Genomic DNA, 21,052 nt, shown 5'->3' on the forward strand with positions numbered 1-21,052 from the left:
TTGTTTTGTGTCTCTTTTTGGTCATTTTGTGTCTCTTTGTAGACATTTTGTGTCTCTTTGTGGTCATTTTGTGTCTCTTTGTAGTCATTTTGTGTTTCTTTGAGATCATTTTGTGTCTCTTTGTAGACATTTTGTGTCTCTTTTTGGTCATTTTGTGTGTCTTTGTAGACATTTTGTGTCTCTTAGTTGTCGTTTTGTGTCTCTTTGAGCTCATTTTGTGTCTCTTTGAGGTCATTTTGTGTCTTCTATTTTAAGAAGTTGGTCCAAATTAAAAGTATTTTCATATTTTTGAGTAGAACTGAATTAAAATAAACAAGTTAGAATATCTTCAATAGTTTAAATAGTCAAAAATATCAGTATTAAGTTGATTCAACTTATTTTTTTTTTAGGCCACAGCACACAGTTGGTTGTACTAAAGTAATTGAGTTTGTCAGATTATAAAAGACTAATTGGTTTGACTCAGTGATGACAGAGTTGGAGCTACTTAAAAAGATGCTGCAAATTGTTACTTTAGTTTTCTTTAAGTTGAACCAGTGGATTATTTTTAGAGTGCACTCTAAAAAAGATTCACGGGGTTAATGGATAATACTTAAAATAAATAATTTTTCAGCATAAACAATTATGTTTGTTACATTTAAGTGTTTCAGTTATTGACACCTTATTTTAGGAATCTGGTCAAAATCAAGAACTTTTTATGGATTCTTGTTTAGAGTGCACTCAGAAAAATGATTCATGGAGTTATTGAATTGGTTTTTCAGGATTGGAAATTATATTTGTGTTGTTATTATTGTGTTTTAGTAAGTTGACAAAGTATTTAAAGAAGTTTGTCAAAATTAAAAACAATTTTGACAGTCTTAAATAAAACGATTTGACCATTGAACATAAACAAAGCTTTGGATAAATATTTGAGTTTTGTTTTTTTGTTTTTTTTAGGTTAAATCAAATAATGTTGGTTGAACTTAACTAATTTAGTTAGACACATTGGATTGACTCAATAATAGCAGAGTTGGAGCTACTTAAAAGATGCATGCAGATTGTGACCTTTTGTCATAATGGGCACTCCTGTCTTGTGTTTGATTTATCATGATTAATAATCTCACCAGCTGTTTCTCTCACATGTGAGCAGCTTCACTCCCAGAGCTTCCCAAAGGAGTTCCTGATAACTACTATAATTATTATTTGGCTCTTCCAGTGAGTGAGACAATACTCCCTGCAGCTCTGCGTGTGACCTACTCCAGAATAAAAGAGTTAGCGTTGTTTGCGCATTAATGACAGCGCATCTCTGCACCCATCACAGCAATGCAACACGCCCTTCCATACTGCTGCTGACACGTCCACATGACATGCCACAGCAGGCGATACCATGCTCTGAAATGTGTCACCCTGCAGCGGATGCGGAGCAGAGCACTCCTGGCACCAAACATCTGATATCCTCAATCAAGTTAATTTCTGTTGCGCGCCTCGGATTTTGGCTCCAGAATAAATGACCCGGGAAATGAGACACATTAGAGGTATTAATAAAGAACCAAGAGCAGTGCTCAGCGCGCAGAGCATATTGTCTACTTACCGCTGCAGCGTCTCTGTTACTGCAATGATTTATGAGTGAGTGTTTTATTTAAAAAGAAAAAAGGAGGGGAGACGCTGACTTGCTGTCAGACCCTAAAGGCGGGCTGACCACTCAAGAATGTGTCCCGTTGCACATGTAGCCAGTGAATGCTGAGCACTGGTGGAGCGCAGCGCACCACACTGGGAGCGCACGGGAAACTTGTCGAGAACACCATATTATTTTTATTATTTTTCCCTTTTTTAAAAAACTCAGCTGAGAGGAAATACACGTCTCATCATTTGGAGCATTTTCTTTTCTTGCAAGAGCATGACGCATGCTGTTCATATGACTGATTTTACTTGAGGCTATAGAGAGAGACACAGCGACAACGCGACATGGAGACGTTTACAATACACGACATGCTCATAAATTCAACTGACCTCAACAAGATTTTATGTAATTTTGGGATCAAGAACATTTCGGAGTGCGAGCAGGAGCCTTCGCCCGAACCTAAAGGTACTGTAAATCTAAATTTATTTTGTCCACATGCTGTGGAACTTCCTGTCCAGTGGCAGATAATGGCATTCCGAAATCTGATATTAATATTTATTCCCATTGCAAACAACTGTCTCCAGTTTGTGCCAAAAGAGTGACCGCTTTGGGCTTTTTTTTTTTTTGCGTCAGTGCGCATTACGCATATGGCTCAGGTCCTCCATAAAGCTCATGTAGTCTAGTAGTGACACATATGTTGTCTCTGTACACTAGTTCTGCCAATGTCAAGTGGACAGATGTGACATTATTCACGCTATAGCCACAGGATAGAGGCTTTAAATGCGCACAACGCTTGCGCATTTCTGTGGATAAAATCTACGATTAAAAAAAATCCATTTAGACCTAATATGGTGACACACCAAGAGACACTGACCCCAATCGGTTTATAAGTGGCCACACAGGAATATTTTATGATTTTAAAGTGATTTAGGGTGTAAATCTGCTTGAGTGAGCCAAAACAGCGCACATTTTAAGAATGACATACCCAGAGTTTATATGACTGTGTACCCATGTGCCTCCCACTCCTGTCAGACATCAACCAGACAGTGCGGATCGTCCTCTACAGCCTCATCTTCCTCCTCAGTGTCGTGGGTAACAGCCTCATCATCGCCGTCCTGGTGAGGAACAGGCGCATGAGGACCGTCACCAACCTCTTCCTGCTGTCTCTGGCCATCAGCGACCTGATGGTCTCCCTGGTCTGCATCCCCTTCACCCTCATCCCCAACCTCATGAGGGACTTCATCTTCGGCACCGGCATGTGCAAGCTGGTCATGTATTTTATGGGTGAGTGGGATTAAAAAGTTATGTTTGGTCATCTTTAAATTGGGATATATTTTAATTGTTGTCTCCTCTTAAATTTTCATTTACAGTTACATTTTACAATTTATTGAACTTTTATGACCAAATCAACCTCATATTGTTGAAATGTGTTACCTAAATTTGTCAATATCCCCCTAAAGTAGACTTCTTTTACTCAAGGAAAGAACATCATGATGGTTGCGAGTCCACAATTTGTCAAATTTGTTCTAATTTGCATCTAAATTTGATATAAATTTTAAAATGTTAAAAAAAAATTGCACTGATGCTCTGTTGCTCTCTTATTCAAATCTATCTCTAGCCAAAAAAATATTATTGTGATACCTGAATTTATCATTACCAACCAAAAAGACGTTTTAACTCATGGAAAGTAAATTTTGACAGTTGTGAGTCGAAAATTTGCCCAGTTTGAACAAATTTTGCATCCAAATTTGATTTAAATACATAAAAGTTTTGCACTGATGCCTTGTTGCCTCTAATTCAAACCCACTTCTGCCAAAATGTTATTGTGATACTTTAATTTATCATTACACCCAATGTAGGTACCAAAGCAAAGCAAATGACAATTACATTTTAAAAAATGCCTTTTTTTTTTTTTTTTTTTCAAATTTCGCATCCAAATTTGATGTAAATGTTAAACAAATTTTTGCGCTGATGCTTCTTGCCCTCTCATTCAAACCCACTTCTGCCAAAAAATATTATGCTGATCATTCATCATTATCACTCAAAGCAGACTTTCTATTAATAAAAGAAAGCAAATGATGGCCATTGCAACAAAAGAATTTGCCAAATTCGTTAAAATGTTTCACCCAAATTTGTTATAAATACATAAAAAATTTGCAGTGATGCTGTGTTTCCTCAGATTTAAATCCATTTCTGGCAAAAATGTTAATGTGATGCCTCAATTTCACATTATCACCCAAAGTAGATTTCTGTTACCCAAGCAAAGCAAATGACAACTGAGTAAAAAGTTTGCCAAATTTTTCAAATTTTGCATCCAAATTTGATTTGAACGTTAAAGAAATTTGCATTGATGCTCCGTTGCCTCTAATTCAAATCCAGGTCTCCCAAACATATTATTATGATACTTCAATTTATCATTATCACCCAAAGATGGCTTTCTTTTACTCAGGAAAGCAAGTTATGACCGTTGCAAGAAGAAAATTTGCTAAATTTGTTAAAATTTTACAGCCAAGTTTGATTTAAATGTATAAAAATTTTGCACAAATTATTTGCTGCCCTTTAATTCAGAACCGCTTATGCCAAAAATTTTATTGTGATACCAACATTTATCATTACCACCAAAAGTAGACTTTCTTTTACTCATGGAAAGCAAATGATGACAGTTGTACATAGAAAATTTGCCAAATTTGTTCAAATTTTACATCCAAATTTGATTTAAATGTTAAAAAATTTTGCACTGATGCTCTGTTGCCCTCTAATTCAAACTCACTTTTCCCAAAACATACTGTTGTGACTCCTCAATTTGTCATTAGCCACTAAAGCAGACTTTTTTTTTTACTCAGGGAGAACAAATGACACCAGTTGTGAGTAGAGAATTTGCCAACGTTGTCTAAATTTTGAATCCAAATTGAATTTAAATGTTGAGGTTCAGATACCTGAATTTATCATTATTACCCAAAGCAGACTTTCTATTACTTAAGGCAAGCAAATTACGGCACTTGCGAGTACAGAATTTGACAATTTTTTTCAAAATTTTGTTTTTAAGTTCAATTTAAATGTGTAAAAGTTTTGCATTGATGCTCTGTTGATCTCTACTTAAGACCTATTCTGGCAAAAATATTAATGTTATACCTTAATTTATCATCATCCTCCAAAGTAGACTTTCTTTTAGTCAAGGAGAGCGAATAAGTACAGTTGCAAGTAGAGACTTTGCCAAATTTGTTGAAATTTTGCATCCAAATGTGATTTAAATGTTAACAACTTTGCACTGATGCTCTGTTGCCCTATAATTCAGATCAATATTTGCCTAAAATGACTTTTGCGATATCTCATTTAATAATTGTCCCCCAAAGTAGACTTTCTTTTACTAAGCAAATCACGACAGCTGCAAGTAAAGACTTCACCAAATCTGTTTAAATTTGCATCAAAGTTTGATATAAATCCGTAAAAATTTTTGCACTGACGCTCTGTGGCCCTCTGATTCAAACCCACATCTGCCTAATACATCTGTCGTGCCCAGTGCAAAACAATTCATCTCTGTATGTCCATGGTTCATTATTATTATATTAGTTTTTTTTATGCTGGTAATTGTATTATATGTCGGAGATCGAGGGTAATTGAAGTCATCTTAGGACATGTCCTGCCTGAGGTTCATTTCCCTGCATGTTCAAACACTCCTGGTGATTTCATGAGCTAAAAACAGAACTAGTCGACGGACACGTGTTGTCAGAAAGTTTAATTTTACCAGAAGCAATATCTGCAGCACCAATGCAGTTTTTCCTGTTGCTATGCCTACAATTTTTTAAGCGCAATCGAGGCTGTTTCTTCTATTCAACGGTAGATTCTCCCTCAATCATGAATAATGACAGGGCTCGTAAGTCTTGAGCAAAATGACAGATGGCGCAGAAGCAAAATCATTATTTATGAATGACGTGGGTAAATTGGAAATGAAGAATTCAATCTGTACAAATGTCAAAACAGTTTGAAACCATTATCAACAGAACTTTAAAGTCTGCCCACACTCATAAATGTGTTTTGCTTGTTGTCACTTCACTTGGATATCTGAGCTTCAAGGTGCAGTGTGATGTATATGCAGAGTTTAACACTAAATATTGTTTTCACATTCATCTGCTGAAGGACAAAAGTGTCTGTGTGCTCATTTGAATATGAGGTACAAGCAGCTGGTGTGTGTAACGTGCTCGCAGGAGGGTGGTGTAAGATACAGCAGCTGAACATAACACAGCTAAGTGCAGGTAAATGGCACAACCTGACCTGCTTCAGTGAGGCGCAGGAACATGAAATCAGTACAGGAGATGAGAAAGACAGACTTTACTATAAAATAATGGATTCCTTTGAAGCTGTTTTGTTCATTTCTTCCTCTTTTTGCAGAAAAACATAAACATAATTGTGTTAAATATGACAAAATTAGGACATAAAACAAATCAAAATGGCTGCTTTTAGTTAATTTTATAATTGGACTTGAAAATCTGCGCAAAATCCTCCCAATCAAATTCCTCACTTCATGGTCTTTGAGACCCGAACTTTTGTTTGGTATGCATTTGTGATTTCTCCCAGCTATTTGGGATCAGTAGGACCTGATAACTATAAGAAGCTAAACATTGTCAAAGATAACAAAGTTCCAAGGGCGGCACGGTGGTGTGGTGGTTAGCACTCTCGCCTCACAGCAAGAGGGTTGCCGGTTCGTGTGGAGTTTGCATGTTCTCCCTGTGTCAGCGTGGGTTCTCTCCAGGCACTCCGGCTTCCTCCCACAGTCCAAAGACATGCAGGTTAACTGGTGACTCTAAATTGTCCGTAGGTGTGAATGTGAGTGTGAATGGTTGTTTGTGTCTATGTGTCAGCCCTGTGATAGTCTGGTGACCTGTCCAGGGTGTACCCTGCCTCTCGCCTGATGTAGCTGGGATAGGCTCCAGCCCCCCCGCGACCCTCAAGAGGATGAAGCGGTTAGAGGATGAATGAATGAATGAATGAATGAACAAAGTTCCAATGTCCTCAAACGAGCCGATAATACAGTCCCAATGCCCTCAAACGAGACGATATTAAAGTCCCAATGTCCTCAGATGAGACGATAATACAGTCCCAATGTCCTCAAACGAGACGATAATACAGTCCCAATGTCCTCAAACGAGACGATAATACAGTCCCAATGTCCTCAAACGAGACGATATTAAAGTCCCAATGTCCTCAGATGAGACAATAATACAGTCCCAATGTCCTCAAACGAGACGATAATACAGTCCCAATGTCCTCAAACGAGACGATAATAAAGTTCCAATGTCCTCAAACGACACGATAATAAAGTTCCAATGTCCTCAAACGAGCCGATAACAAAGTCCCAATGTCCTCAAACGAGCCGATAACAAAGTCCCAATGTCCTCAAACGAGACGATAATACAGTCCCAATGTCCTCAAACGAGACGATATTAAAGTCCCAATGTCCTCAAACGAGCCGATAACAAAGTCCCAATGTCCTCAAACGAGCCGATAACAAAGTCCCAATGTCCTCAAACGAGACGATAATACAGTTCCAATGTCCTCAAACGAGACGATAATAAAGTACCAATGTCCTCAAACGAGACGATAATACAGTCCCAATGTCCTCAAACGAGCCGATAACAAAGTCCCAATGTCCTCAAAGGAGCCGATAACAAAGTCCCAATGTCCTCAAACGAGACGATAATAAAGTTCCAATGTCCTCAAACGAGACGATAATACAGTCCCAATGTCCTCAAACGAGCCGATAATACAGTCCCAATGTCCTCAAACGAGCCGATAATAAAGTTCCAATGTCCTCAAACGACACAATAATAAAGTTCCAATGTCCTCAAACGAGACGATAACAAAGTTCCAATGTCCTCAAACGAGACGATAATACAGTCCCAATGTCCTCAAACGAGCCGATAATAAAGTCCCAATGTCCTCAAAAGAAACAGCAATAAAGTCCCAATGTCCTCAAACGAGATGATATTAAAGTCCCAACGTCCTCAAACGAGCCAATAATAAAGTCCCAATGTCCTCAAACGAGACGATAATAAAGTCCCAATGTCCTCAAACGAGACGATAATACAGTCCCAATGTCCTCAAACGAGACGATAACACAGTCCCAATGTCCTCCAACGAGCGATAATACAGTCCCAATGCCCTCAAACGAGACGATAATACAGTCCCAATGTCCTCAAACGAGACGATATTAAAGTCCCAATGTCCTCAAACGAGACGATAATACAGTCCCAATGTCCTCAAACGATTTGATATTAAAGTCCCAATGTCCTCAAACGAGACGATATTAAAGTCCCAATGTCCTCAGATGAGACGATATTAAAGTCCCAATGTCCTCAAACGAGACGATATTAAAGTCCCAATGTCCTCAGACGAGACGATAATACAGTCCCAATGTCCTCAAACGAGATGATATTAAAGTCCCAACGTCCTCAAACGAGATGATATTAAAGTCCCAATGTCCTCAAACGAGACGATAATACAGTCCCAAAGTCCTCAAACGAGATGATATTAAAGTCCCAATGTCCTCAGACGAGACGATATTAAAGTCCCAATGTCCTCAAACGAGACGATATTAAAGTCCCAATGTCCTCAAACGAGACGATAATACAGTCCCAATGTCCTCAAACGAGATGATATTAAAGTCCCAACGTCCTCAAACGAGATGATATTAAAGTCCCAATGTCCTCAAACGAGACGATAATAAAGTCCCAATGTCCTCAAACGAGACGATAATAAAGTCCCAATGTCCTCAAACGAGACGATAATACAGTCCCAATGTCCTCAAACGAGACGATATTAAAGTCCCAATGTCCTCAAACGAGATGATATTAAAGTCCCAATGTCCTCAAACGAGACGATAATACAGTCCCAATGTCCTCAAACGAGCCGATAACAAAGTCCCAATGTCCTCAAACGAGCCGATAACAAAGTCCCAATGTCCTCAAACGAGACGATAATACAGTCCCAATGTCCTCAAACGAGACGATATTAAAGTCCCAATGTCCTCAAACGAGACGATAATAAAGTCCCAATGTCCTCAAACGAGACGATAATAAAGTCCCAATGTCCTCAAACGAGACGATATTAAAGTCCCAATGTCCTCAAACGAGACGATAATACAGTCCCAATGTCCTCAAACGATTTGATATTAAAGTCCCAATGTCCTCAGATGAGACGATATTAAAGTCCCAATGTCCTCAAACGAGACGATATTAAAGTCCCAATGTCCTCAAACGAGACGATAATAAAGTTCCAATGTCCTCAAACGAGACGATAACACAGTCCCAATGTCCTCAAATGAGACGATAATAAAGTTCCAATGTCCTCAAACGAGCCGATAATAAAGTTCCAATGTCCTCAAACGACACAATAATAAAGTTCCAATGTCCTCAAACGAGACGATATTAAAGTCCCAACGTCCTCAAACGAGACAATAATACAGTCCCAAAGTCCTCAAACAAGATGATATTAAAGTCCCAATGTCCTCAGACGAGATGACATTAAAGTCCCAATGTCCTCAAACGAGACGATATTAAAGTCCCAGTGTCCTCAAATGAGACGATAATACAGTCCCAATGTCCTCAAACGAGACGATAATAAAGTCCCAATGTCCTCAAACGAGACGATAATACAGTCCCAATGTCCTCAAACGAGACGATATTAAAGTCCCAATGTCCTCAAACGAGACGATAATACAGTCCCAATGTCCTCAAACGAGACGATATTAAAGTCCCAATGTCCTCAGATGAGACGATATTAAAGTCCCAATGTCCTCAAACGAGACGATAATACAGTCCCAATGTCCTCAAACGATTTGATATTAAAGTCCCAACATCCTCAAACGAGACGACAATACAGTCCCAATGTCCTCAGATGAGACGATATTAAAGTCCCAATGTCCTCAAACGAGCCAATATTAAAGTCCCAATGTCCTCAGACGAGACGATAATACAGTCCCAATGTCCTCAAACGAGATGATATTAAAGTCCCAACGTCCTCAAACGAGATGATATTAAAGTCCCAATGTCCTCAAACGAGACAATAATACAGTCCCAAAGTCCTCAAACAAGATGATATTAAAGTCCCAATGTCCTCAGACGAGATGACATTAAAGTCCCAATGTCCTCAAACGAGACGATATTAAAGTCCCAATGTCCTCAAACGAGACGATAATACAGTCCCAATGTCCTCAAACGAGATGATACTAAAGTCCCAACGTCCTCAAACGAGACGATAATACAGTCCCAATGTCCTCAAACGAGACGATATTAAAGTCCCAACGTCCTCAAACGAGACGATAATACAGTCCCAATGTCCTCAAACGAGCCGATAATAAAGTTCCAATGTCCTCAAACGAGACGATAATAAAGTCCCAATGTCCTCAAACGAGATGATACTAAAGTCCCAATGTCCTCAAACGAGACGATAAAGTCTTAATGTCCTCAAACGAAACAGCAATAAAGTCCCAATGTCCTCAAACGAGACAACAATAAAGTCCCAATGTCCTCAAACGAAACAGCAATAAAGTCCCAATGTCCTCAAACGAGACGATAATAAAGTCCCAATGTCCTCAAGCGAAACAGCAATAAAGTCCCAATGTCCTCAAAAGAGATGATATTAAAGTCCCAATGTCCTCAAACGAGACGATAATAAAGTCCCAATGTCCTCAAACGAAACAGCAATAAAGTCCCAATGTCCTCAAACGAGACGATAATAAAGTCCCAATGTCCTCAAGCGAAACAGCAATAAAGTCCCAATGTCCTCAAACGATTTGATATTAAAGTCCCAATGTCCTCAAACGAGATGATATTAAAGTCCCAATGTCCTCAGATGAGATGATAATAAAGTCTTAATGTCCTCAAACGAAACAGCAATAAAGTCCCAATGTCCTCAAACGAGACAGCAATAAAGTCCCAATGTCCTCAAACGAGACAACAATAAAGTCCCAGTATCCTTAAACGAGTACTTCCTAATTAACAGTGTCTTGTTACTGTTGCTAAAACTGGTCAAATTTGTTGCCATATCAAACTACAAACATTATTAATCTCAAATAAACAAGTTCCAACCATAAAATGTGATCAGGTTTTGGACCTTGTCCACTTTTGTGTCGGGATCAGCTGCAGACTGACTTGGCAGAGATGGCCGCCATCTTGTTTTTACATGGATTAGTGTATTGTGCTCTTACGACCACTAGATGGCACAAAAAGTGTCCATGAACGAGGACAACAGGTCTGAGTTAAGCAGAATAAAGTATAAGGTCAAGTAAACCAAAAATGTGATGTCCTCAAATGAGGACGCAGGGTCTAGAGAGGATAAAACTGAGTTTGTGGCAGTGAATGGACCTCACCATTTTTACAAGCAGGAAATTTGACAATTTTTATGTCAATTCCTGAGTTAAATTACTTCCAAATTACCTCTCGAACGATCAACAGCAGAGGCCACAAACAGTCAATCAGACCAGGCATGTGAAACAACGCTCCCTCAGCTTTAATTTGCGTGTGAGTTTGATTAACTCCTGGAGTTTCTTCCCCTACCTCTCAGAAAGCCTCCGCTGGGAGCGCTGTAATAAGGTGCAGTCATTACAGATGGCGTACCTTTACTAATATTTCACTCTCATCCAATTACAGGTCCGCTAGGAAATCTGATTTTCTTTTTTCTCCTCACTTCCTGTTGCTCCTTCAAGTGAGATCGGAGCGCTGTCATCCAGGGTTATTACCTCATTTGTCCCCTCTGTTTATCTGTTTATGTGTCGCTCCTTGTGGATTGTACAAAGGGATAATTTGAGTGTATTTATATTTGTTCTTGTGAGTGTGTTAACGCTGATCGTGTAACAGATAGTGCAGGATGTGCTCTGTGGCCACTCAGCAGTTTAATGTGACGAAAAATTAATGTGCCATAACATCACTCGCAGTGAAGTACATGATCTGAGGATGCTGACCATTCTGGGTGTTACACAGCCTGTGGCAGAGGGAGGAAAAACTGATCAAGGCGGAGGCAAATTTTGATGGTTAAAGGAATAGTTACATTGCTTTTTTTGCTGAGAATTTGCTGAGAAGTTTGATGCTACTCTCAAGTAGGGTTGTATGGAGTACTTATCCATAGACAGTATATTACACACAGCCGATGTATCTACTGCTGTGGAGGGGTCAGCAATGAAACATATTTTAGCCTCCTAAAAAACAACCCCATCTAAAAAAAATCAATATCAGTTCAAGTGTGCGCTATATTGAGAGTAGTTTTACTGCTTTACCCAAATGTCAGACATTGATTTTCAATGGGAAACCAAGGTGCTACATCGCTCTCTTCAATGCCAGACTCCATTGAGAAAAACAGCGATTTAACATCACTAAACGTAGGAGCTGCCTGGTCTATTACTGCCTCGGACACTTATTTTGTTTGTGTTATTGTGTGACTGTGGCATTTAGAATGGTAAGTTCTGATTCACCAACGTCACACTATAAGAAAAACTAACTAACATATCGAAGTAGCCGCAGACCAGCAGCTCTTGTGTTCAGTGTGCTAAAATTACTGTTTTTTTCAATGGAGTCTGGTGGCTTTGATAATGGGGAACTGAAGCCATTAACAGCTTTCCTGTTTGAACAGGCTGTCTGACAGAAAGGTAAAGCAGTGGAAATACTCCCAATATAGCATACACTTCAATGGATATTGATTTTTTTTTAGGTAGTTAAAATACATTTTGTTGCTGACCCCGCCCACAGCAGTACATTTCTTTGCTTCCGTGTCAGTACTTCAGCCTGCTTCTCCAAACTGACTGCATGCTGACTGACATCTACTTCACAGAATACACTGACTATGGATAAGTATCCCATACAACCCCACTTCAAAATATCCTAATTATCCCTTTAAGTATGAAGCAGCAGCCTTTTTTATGTTGTTCCCCTTGTTTCAGTCTTTATGCTAAGCTAAGCTAACCATCCTCTGGCTGTAACTCCATATTTACTGTACTGACATGAGAGCAAAAACTTGTACTTTCCAAGAGGTTACCTCCAGGTCTTTAAAGTGAAGTCAGTCTGGAAGTGTCTTAAACCTGTATTGTTTCTAATGGCCAGCAGGGGGCGGTTGAGAAAATGATACCACTTCTCTTCTTCAATCTTGATTTACTACGTCAGTTAACATTTTGCTAATGAGTTTATGACCTCAGTCTCTAGTTTCAAGTCTTCCTCAAAACAGCATGATGTTCATTACAAGATTTTTGGTCCTGTTTATAGAGTAGCTGTACGAACAGTATTAAAGTAAATCCCACAATATTAAAATACACAGTGTAGCAGGGTATGATTTAGGGCGTGGTTAGTTGGTATCCTTGGGTTCTCAGTCCCCATGCTGCTCTATAGCTCCAACCTGTCTTCAAAATATGGTCACTTCTGGCTCCAAGAAACCAAGATGGCCACGGCCAAAATGCCAAACTTTAAAATGGTAGTCCACAAACCACTGGGTGATGTCATGGTGGCTACTTTTTTTATACAGTACCACCCACTCAAACACCGTTACAGACCAAGTACACTCCCCACCCCAGTCAGATTTGGATCTGGGAAATTCGGAGGCCAGATCGATGCCTTGAGATCTTTGTCATCTTTCTTTCCTGAACAGTTTTTATGGTGCGGCATGGTACATTGTCCTGCTGTCAGGGAGTGCTGTTGGCATGAGGGGGGTTACTTGCTCTGTAAGACCGTTGGGTGGGTGTCGTGTGTCAAGTGGCATCCACATGAATGCCAGGTCCTGAGGTTTCCCAGCAGAACACTACATTGAAACAAGGTGATCAGTTTCATTCACTTCACCAGCTGGTGGAGCCCAGTCTCACTCTGAAGTCGCTGAAGTATGGCACGAAACCAATGAAAAAAGGCGTCCTTTAACATCAGCATGGTACGTGGCCAGTTGTCAGTATAGTTTAACCATGCCTGGCGGTGTCAGGGGGGAACATAGCTGGACAAGGACAAAAGTTAAGGCAGCGAAAGTCCAACTGAGGCAGGTGGGATGGGTGGTGGATTTGTCCAACAAGCACCAACTTTCACCTGCGAGAGCAATGTTCGGGTCCTGTCAGATTCTTAAGCCAAACCCTGTTCTTTATTTCCTAAACCTAACCATGTGCTTTTGTTGTTGAAGCACAAAAAATTCAATTGGCAGTGTTGTACCAATGTAGCGCGTTTATTTTTAAAGAAGACAGCGCATGTAACAGGCAGAACTTGACAGGGTGCCCCAGAACATCAACGACCAACGCACCCAGGGTACCTTGGACATCGTATGTGGACGTGGAAAGTCCATGACCAAGCACGTCAATATGTGTGACGAGGTCGGACTGAGAATGTGTTGGCCAGTGGTTTTAATGTCTTAGCTGATGTTTGTAGTTTAATGTTTCAGATTAACCTTTTTTTTTTTTTTTTTTTTTTTTAACAAATAATTGCTCAACACTGAAACTAAAAAAGTCCGTCATCTCTTAACTTTGATCTGTTCAGGTGTCTCAGTGAGTGTTTCCACGTTCAACTTGGTGGCCATCTCCCTGGAGCGCTACAGCGCCATTTGCAAACCGCTGACCTCCAGGGTGTGGCAGACGAAATCCCACGCCGCCAAGGTCATCACCGCCACCTGGGTCATGTCCTTCATCCTGATGCTGCCCTACCCAATTTCTAGCACCCTCAAGCCCTTCACGCGCCACAACAACAGCACCGGGCACATGTGCCGCACGGCGTGGCCCAACGACATCATCCTGCAGGCCTGGTGAGCTCAGTATAAGTGCATTAGGGAGCGTCGTACCTTTACTGTCCCAGCAGGGTGTCTTCACACTCAGATGCACTCAAGATTGTGTGGCAGCTAAAGTAGCCCGCTGCTAATTTCAGACGGCCCTTTTATTGATTTTCTCCATCTGATGCTGCTGGTGAGAGACGACCACTTGGGGAAATCTGGTGTCACACAGATCTGACCCTTCAACATAAAATTTGCAATAATATAGTCAGTGTGTCAGGTAGATTTATACAGAACACCTTTGAAAAACAAAACATGTTGACCATGATAATGAAAAATAAAGATCAAACAATGCAGAGAACATACAAGGCTTATTACACATTAACAGTTGTGTTGTCATGGTGATATCAGTCCAGACTCAAAGGCAGGGATTACAATATCAGCAAAGCAATTTGGATCTGCTGTTGATTTAAATTAGATACACTGAAAGCTCATTTTACGTCCACTTACTCCAGCTAATTTGTCCCCTGCAGGTATGTGTCCCTGTTGTTGCTGCTGTTCCTCATCCCCGGGATCATCATGATGACAGCCTACGGACTCATCTGCCTGGAGCTGTACCGGGGAATCACGTTTGAGATGTCCAGCAGGAAATCTGACAGAGGTGTGGAAATAAAACATAGCAACATCGGCGTTATTTAATATCTTAATGACTGTCGATGAATTCAGTGGAAAGACAAAAAACTTACAATGTCTTCGTCTATCTCAGGTGCACTCTGCCACTACTGGTTCCTACTGAAGACATAAATCTTTAAAGACATATAAGTCTAAATTTACATATTCAAAAAAGCTGTTTTTATCTGGGCTGCTATGAGAACATGAGCCAACTCTCGGCAATTACGCAGCTTTGTAACAAAATGAGTCCCTGATTCAGACCAAAGCAAGACAACTCTAGGTCTGAAAGCACCCTCAGAGTTTCAACAGTTTGGTCGGACTTTGTGTCTTCCCGCCCCGCTGTTAGGAGATAGGTTGCTTGTAGGTGAAACGCTGCTCCCTATCAGTTTGGCCAGGTATTACACATCGCAAAGTCAATAAGGCTTTTATGCTCCTGATAAAACAACACTCTTACACTCTTCATATTCTCTCCCCTGACAGAAAGACAGTCCAGCACTGGCAGCATCAAGCCCAGCGACAGTGACGGCTGTTACCTGCAGCCGTCTAAAAAGAAGAGCTTCTCACTGAGCACAGGAAACCCCAGCACCAAGTCCATGACGGGCCGTGTGTGCAGCACCAACTCTTCATCCAACCTGATGGCCAAGAAGCGCGTGATCCGCATGCTCCTGGTCATCGTCTTCCTCTTCTTCGTGTGCTGGACTCCCGTCTTTGTGGTCAACGCGTGGCAGGCTTTCGACCAGCGCTCGGCCTACCGCCTCACCGGCGCGCCCATCTCCTTCATCCACCTGCTGTCCTACACCTCGGCCTGCGTCAACCCCATCATTTACTGCTTCATGAACAAGCGCTTCCGCCAGGGCATGCTGGCCACGTTCACCTGCTGCAGCTGCTTGAGGAGGGACGGCGGAGCGAGCGGCGGGTTGGGGAGGTCAACTGGGAGCAGGATGACTAGAGGGGAAATGGGCAGAACGAGAGCGGGGCCAAAGACCAATGAGCAGAATGGTCATACCCCGCCAAACGGAGCCAGCACACGCTTCACCTACACCGGCATCCGTGCATCAGCCTGGAGTGAGCTGACTTAAACTGGATGGATATGTGCGAGAGTGTGTGTGTGTGAGTGTGTGTAAGAGCTCTGGCCTGAGTACAAACTCTTGAAGGGAATCTGCAGTGTGTTGTTTCAACATAAAGCCCTCACAGTGCTTATAGGACTCGTTTATGAGCAGCTTTAGCTCGGACTGTGACATGACACAGGTTCTACATTTAATGACTGTGGAGCAGAAGAGTACATTCAGTGCTCTCACAGAGCAGGATGTTTCCCTAAAGCTCGCGGGGTGGCTGACTGATGCCTGATCATGTAAAACCTTGAAGGACCTAAAGTCTGACATAGGAAGACTTTGAGTGTTTCTATGAAGCAGAAACACAATTAACATAGTTTACTACCATCTTAAAACACATGACAGCGGCCAAATAGTCTCTCCATACCTTTCAGTGTTTTGCACCAGATGAGACATTTCCAAAACCACAATCTTTTTTATATTAAAGGGTTAACTGCAAGCAGACAACCAATTACCAAAAGAAAAGGAGTACAGTAAATATATATACGTGCAGATACAGAGTATTGCAGGTTCACAGCTGTGGAACAGCATGACTTCAGAACTTCTTTCCTCATTACCCTTATTTAACATGTGCGTACCCTATAAAGTTCTCTACATCATGAAAAAGGAATGTGTAACAAAGGTATACATTATCAAACTGGGAGACGTTCCAATTAAGTTACTTAGGAGAGCAGGCATCCTTTAGGGGCTCTATTAATTTGGCAACACCCAAAAATGTGACTGCAACTGTCGCACATAGGAATTCACTTTGACCACTGCTTCATAAGTCTGTTCATTCGTAGGCGAAGTGAGAAGGTATTTCTTTGCATTATGTATATTTCATTAACGATATCTGTCCAGCAGCCAATATCTTGGGATGGTTTTCCTACCGACAGATATCAGAACACCAAAGAAGTATTCATTGAAGTGTCCAAGTTGAAAGTCAGCTTTCAAATCAAATCAAATCAAATCAAAACCAGAGTTGACCAGGGTGATGTACAGTAAAATAAAATAAGTAAAATAACATGGTAACAGCAAAACACCAGAGAAATAACAAACCCAAAAACATGCGCAAAAAAAACAGAAAAAAAGGGAAAGTAAAGCACAGAAAAGTCTGAAAATAAAATAATGAAAGACTTAAGGACAATCAAAGGCCTCAGAAAACATGTGGGTCTTCAGCCTAGATTTCAATGTGTCTACAGAGGGGAGCACTTATTGGAAAGAGGAAGCTGTTCCAAAGCTTTGGGGTGACTACTGCGAATGTACCACCAGCCTTCACCACTCATCGGTCACCCAGCTTTTCCTAAAATAAAAGTTTTAAATAATTATTTTAATGGTAGAAATGCCCTCCAGTATTTTGTGCATCTTAGACCAGAACTGTCTTACTACAGGGCACTCCCAAAATATATGCCAGTGATTTGCATCCTGGCTCCCGCACAATCTCCAGCACTTGGGATCCTCTCATGTAGCGTGGTAGTGCTTTCTGCTCTGGGGTATTGAAGAATCTAATTAGACATTTCCAACCAAATTCTCTTCATGTATTTGAACTAGTGCACTTCCATTGAAAGCTGCAATAACTAACTCATCCAGACCTGAAGGGTGATTTTTAACATGTTGATTAAAGAAGTGTTGTAGTTCTAGATACCTATAAAAATCTTGCTTTTCCAAAGTGTATGGATAAGGGTTAATTACTCTAGATATAGAGACAGAGACGGAGGGAGCCTTTCATCTGTTGTCTGCATTCATTTCGTCCATAGTTGGACACGTTACCTGAAGGCTTGCGGATACAAATGACACGGAGCAGCACCACCATAGATCCTAAAGGCAGTGTAGCGTAGCGTGAAGAGAATTCTCCGTCTACATGTCGGGATGTAATGTCATATAGACGGACAGACCACCAATGTCTACAACGCTGCCTCTCTTTTTACAATATTGTACAATAATACGACCTCCTCCTCTCGTTTGCTGTTGGGCAAAACTTTTGACTCTGTTCTTCAGTGCCATCATAAAGGACACGTGGAAATATGAAGGCAGTGACGTTTACGTTTGAGATGGACGTATCTGGTCCGATTTACTGCTCCATCTACATCCCAACCCTCACCTAAGGTCATGAGCTCTGGGTAGTGACCGAAAGAATGAGATCGCAGATACAAGCGGCCAAAATGAGTTTCCACTGAAAGGTGGCTGGGCTCAGCCTTAGAGATAGGGTGAGGGTGGGTCTGACATCCAGAGGGAGTTCGGAGTAGAGCTGCTGCTCCCTTGCGTCAAAAGGGGTCAGTTGAGGTGGTTCGGGCGTCTGATCAGGATGCCTCCTGGGCACCTCCTGTTAGAGGTGTTCCAGCCATGTCCAACTGGTAGGAGGCCCCGGGGCAGACCCAGAACACACTGGAGGGATTACATATCTTGTCTTACCTGGGAACGCCTTAGGGTCCCCCAGGAGGAGCTGGAAAGCGTTGCTGGAGAGAGGGATGTCTGGGGTGCTTTGCTTGGCCCTCTGCCCCCCACAACCTCGCTTCGGATAAGCGGATGAAAATGGATAAAAGGATGGATGTATCTATTTTGTATGTAAAGAAAGTATAAAAGAGCCTTAAGACTGCATGATAGGATCAGTTCATCCATATTACAAAAATTATGTATATTTTCTTTCTCCTAACAAAAACAGTTTACATCAAGGTATGCTTCATCTGAGTTGGAATAAAAAAAAACACTAATGATGCTTTTCAAGTACTCAACCTTGGTGATATGTCTCCATAACTACATATGCTGTCAAAAGAATCTCACCTGAAGGGCAACTCATTGTACCTGTTCCGGAGCCTTTGAACGTATCTCATCTTTACCAGCATATTGAGTTTGTCTAGTTGCCATGGAAATCGTCCAAGGTCGAGCATGAACTTTAAAACCCATCTTTCAAACCAACATGAACAAGAACTCCTACATATTATGATCTACATCTCCAATGGCAACTGGCGAACTCCATGTGCCAGTGAAAATTGATTTAGATCAAAAGCTCTTGAATAGCTCCACTCCAAGGTCGAGACTGAACTTTGAAACTCAACCATGTCAGTGTTTTTGGAAGTTAAGCTCCTTAACTTCAAACTGTGTATAAGTTACAGGATGTTAGATGACACTCTGCCATATTTCAAAGCTTACGTTTTAGTTTGTTGCCAGCAGGAGAAACACTACTGTGCATATTCAGTGGTTTGTAGAAGTCAACGGAGAATCTAAAAAGTTTTTGGGGCCTATGCACCAGACGAGCAACATTGGAATGAATAGATGTCATTTTGGGACTGATTGCACAAAACACCGTAAGTTTTCTCCTTATGTATTTTGAGGAAACCTTAAGGAAACCTTAACTAGAACTTTAAGGAAAATTTTACATAAAGACGTTTTGTGCAGCTCAATTTTATTTTGATGAAATCTTAACTAGGACTTAAAGGAAAATCTTAACTTAAGGTATTTTATGCAACTGATTTTTTTTATTTAGGAAACCTTGACCAGGTCTTTGAGAAAGATCTTAACTCAAGGGTGTTTTGTGCAGCTCAATTTTATTTTGATGAAATCTTAACTAGGACTTAAAGGAAAATCTTAACAGAAGATGTTTTGTGCAGCCAATTTTATTAATTTCTTAAGGAGATCTTAACTGATTTTATTTTGAGGAAACCTTAACTAGGACTTTAAGGAAGATCTTAACTTAAGGGTGTTTTGTGCAACCTATTTTATTTTGAGGAAACCTTAACTAGGACTTTAAGGAAAATCATAACTTAAGTTTTTTTTGTACAACCGGCCCCAGGTATCTAGGTATTGTTATAAATCTTATAAAAAATAAATAATAATAAAATAAATAATTAAAAATAACTGGCTGCTTGGAAATCAGGAAAACACATATAAATATTGTGTACCCAAAATAGCAGTGATATTATCTATCCATGATTTTAAGGGAACTGGCGAACATAAAAATTGACTGGTGTGGTCCTTTAAAAAACCCTCATCTTAGTAAATAGGCTTGTATTTGTCATCTTCAGCAGCGGCTGCCTGTCACACTGCAGTGTATCTGTACTCAGCAGCTTCAAAACAGTCCTCCGGTGCACAAACAGCCCTGCTCTCGTCCTTGACCTACTGTGTGTGTACCGTATGTGTGTTTATGTGTGTGTGTGCCTACAGGCGTTGTACTGAGTGTACTATGGGAACTGGAGAGGCCTTATCATTCAGTGGGACTTTGAACACCTGTATCCCTTCGTCTTCAAAGAGCGAATTCCCGGCATCACCCACCTGATTTCCACTCACTCATACTGTTAAATATAGCAGCGTTCATGTAGCAACTTATCCTGTTTTTCCATATGTTTCAATGTTAATATTGTTGTAAAAAGTTGTGCGTTCAGGTTTGATGCATTGATGGAGATTTTGAAGTATATTGTTGTTTTGCATGATAATGTGCCTATTTTGACTTAAGTCCTGTTAAACCTGCACATAACTGAATGTAACCAGTGGTTTTATATACATCTGAAAGCGGTTTTAGGGACGGCATTGTGTTCTTTTTGTTATGTACAGACACACGAGCCATCTCTGAATAACGATCGTCTGGTTGACCATATAAAGACCTTAGGCGCCCAGTGTGCAAATGCGTCGGCTCAGGCTCGGGGCAGAGTAACATGGAGCTTTTAACGGCTTTAATAAAAGTGGATTTAAAGGACAGAGGGCATTAAGGCCCAGACAAGTGGCGGAAAGAAGAGGGGGGAATCTGCTGGGACTTCTTCCCAAGGATAAGAGCTCCATTTGGGCTTGGTAGATGCCCAAAGCCCTGGGAGATGCTTAAAGGGACAGCTCACCCCAAATCAAAAATATATTTTCTTCCTCTCACCTGCAGTGCTGATTATCAGTCTAGATTGTTTCAGTGTGTTGCAGAGTGTTGGAGATATCAGTCACAGAGATGTCTGCCTTCTCTCCAATATAATGGAACTAGATGTCACTCAGCTTG

At 40.8% G+C, this 21,052-nt stretch overlaps 1 protein-coding gene across 1 annotated transcript; it reads left to right on the forward strand.

The window, feature by feature from the left end:
* The first annotated feature begins 1,722 nt into the window (after nucleotides 1-1,722).
* cckar (cholecystokinin A receptor) lies at nucleotides 1,723-16,067 on the forward strand. The gene is made up of 5 exons (XM_049568764.1): nucleotides 1,723-2,062; nucleotides 2,630-2,881; nucleotides 14,089-14,350; nucleotides 14,848-14,975; nucleotides 15,467-16,067. The coding sequence occupies exons 1-5, from the start codon at nucleotides 1,942-1,944 to the stop codon at nucleotides 16,063-16,065; spliced, it is 1,362 nt and encodes a 453-aa protein (XP_049424721.1). The 5' UTR covers nucleotides 1,723-1,941; the 3' UTR covers nucleotides 16,066-16,067.
* The last annotated feature ends 4,985 nt before the right edge of the window (nucleotides 16,068-21,052 follow it).

The sequence above is a fragment of the Epinephelus fuscoguttatus genome, linkage group LG23 (genome assembly GCF_011397635.1).
Source record: "Epinephelus fuscoguttatus linkage group LG23, E.fuscoguttatus.final_Chr_v1".
Taxonomy (NCBI): domain Eukaryota; kingdom Metazoa; phylum Chordata; class Actinopteri; order Perciformes; family Serranidae; genus Epinephelus; species Epinephelus fuscoguttatus.

What these genes read in the sequence shown, in the direction of transcription:
- cckar (XM_049568764.1), top strand. Translation starts at nt 1,942, where the DNA reads ATGGAGACGTTTACAATACACGACATGCTCATAAATTCAACTGACCTC. An exon ending in GCCTTCGCCCGAACCTAAAG is followed by an intron (nt 2,063 to 2,629) that starts GTACTGTAAATC and finishes CACTCCTGTCAG; the next exon opens with ACATCAACCAGACAGTGCGG. An exon ending in GACATCATCCTGCAGGCCTG is followed by an intron (nt 14,351 to 14,847) that starts GTGAGCTCAGTA and finishes TGTCCCCTGCAG; the next exon opens with GTATGTGTCCCTGTTGTTGC.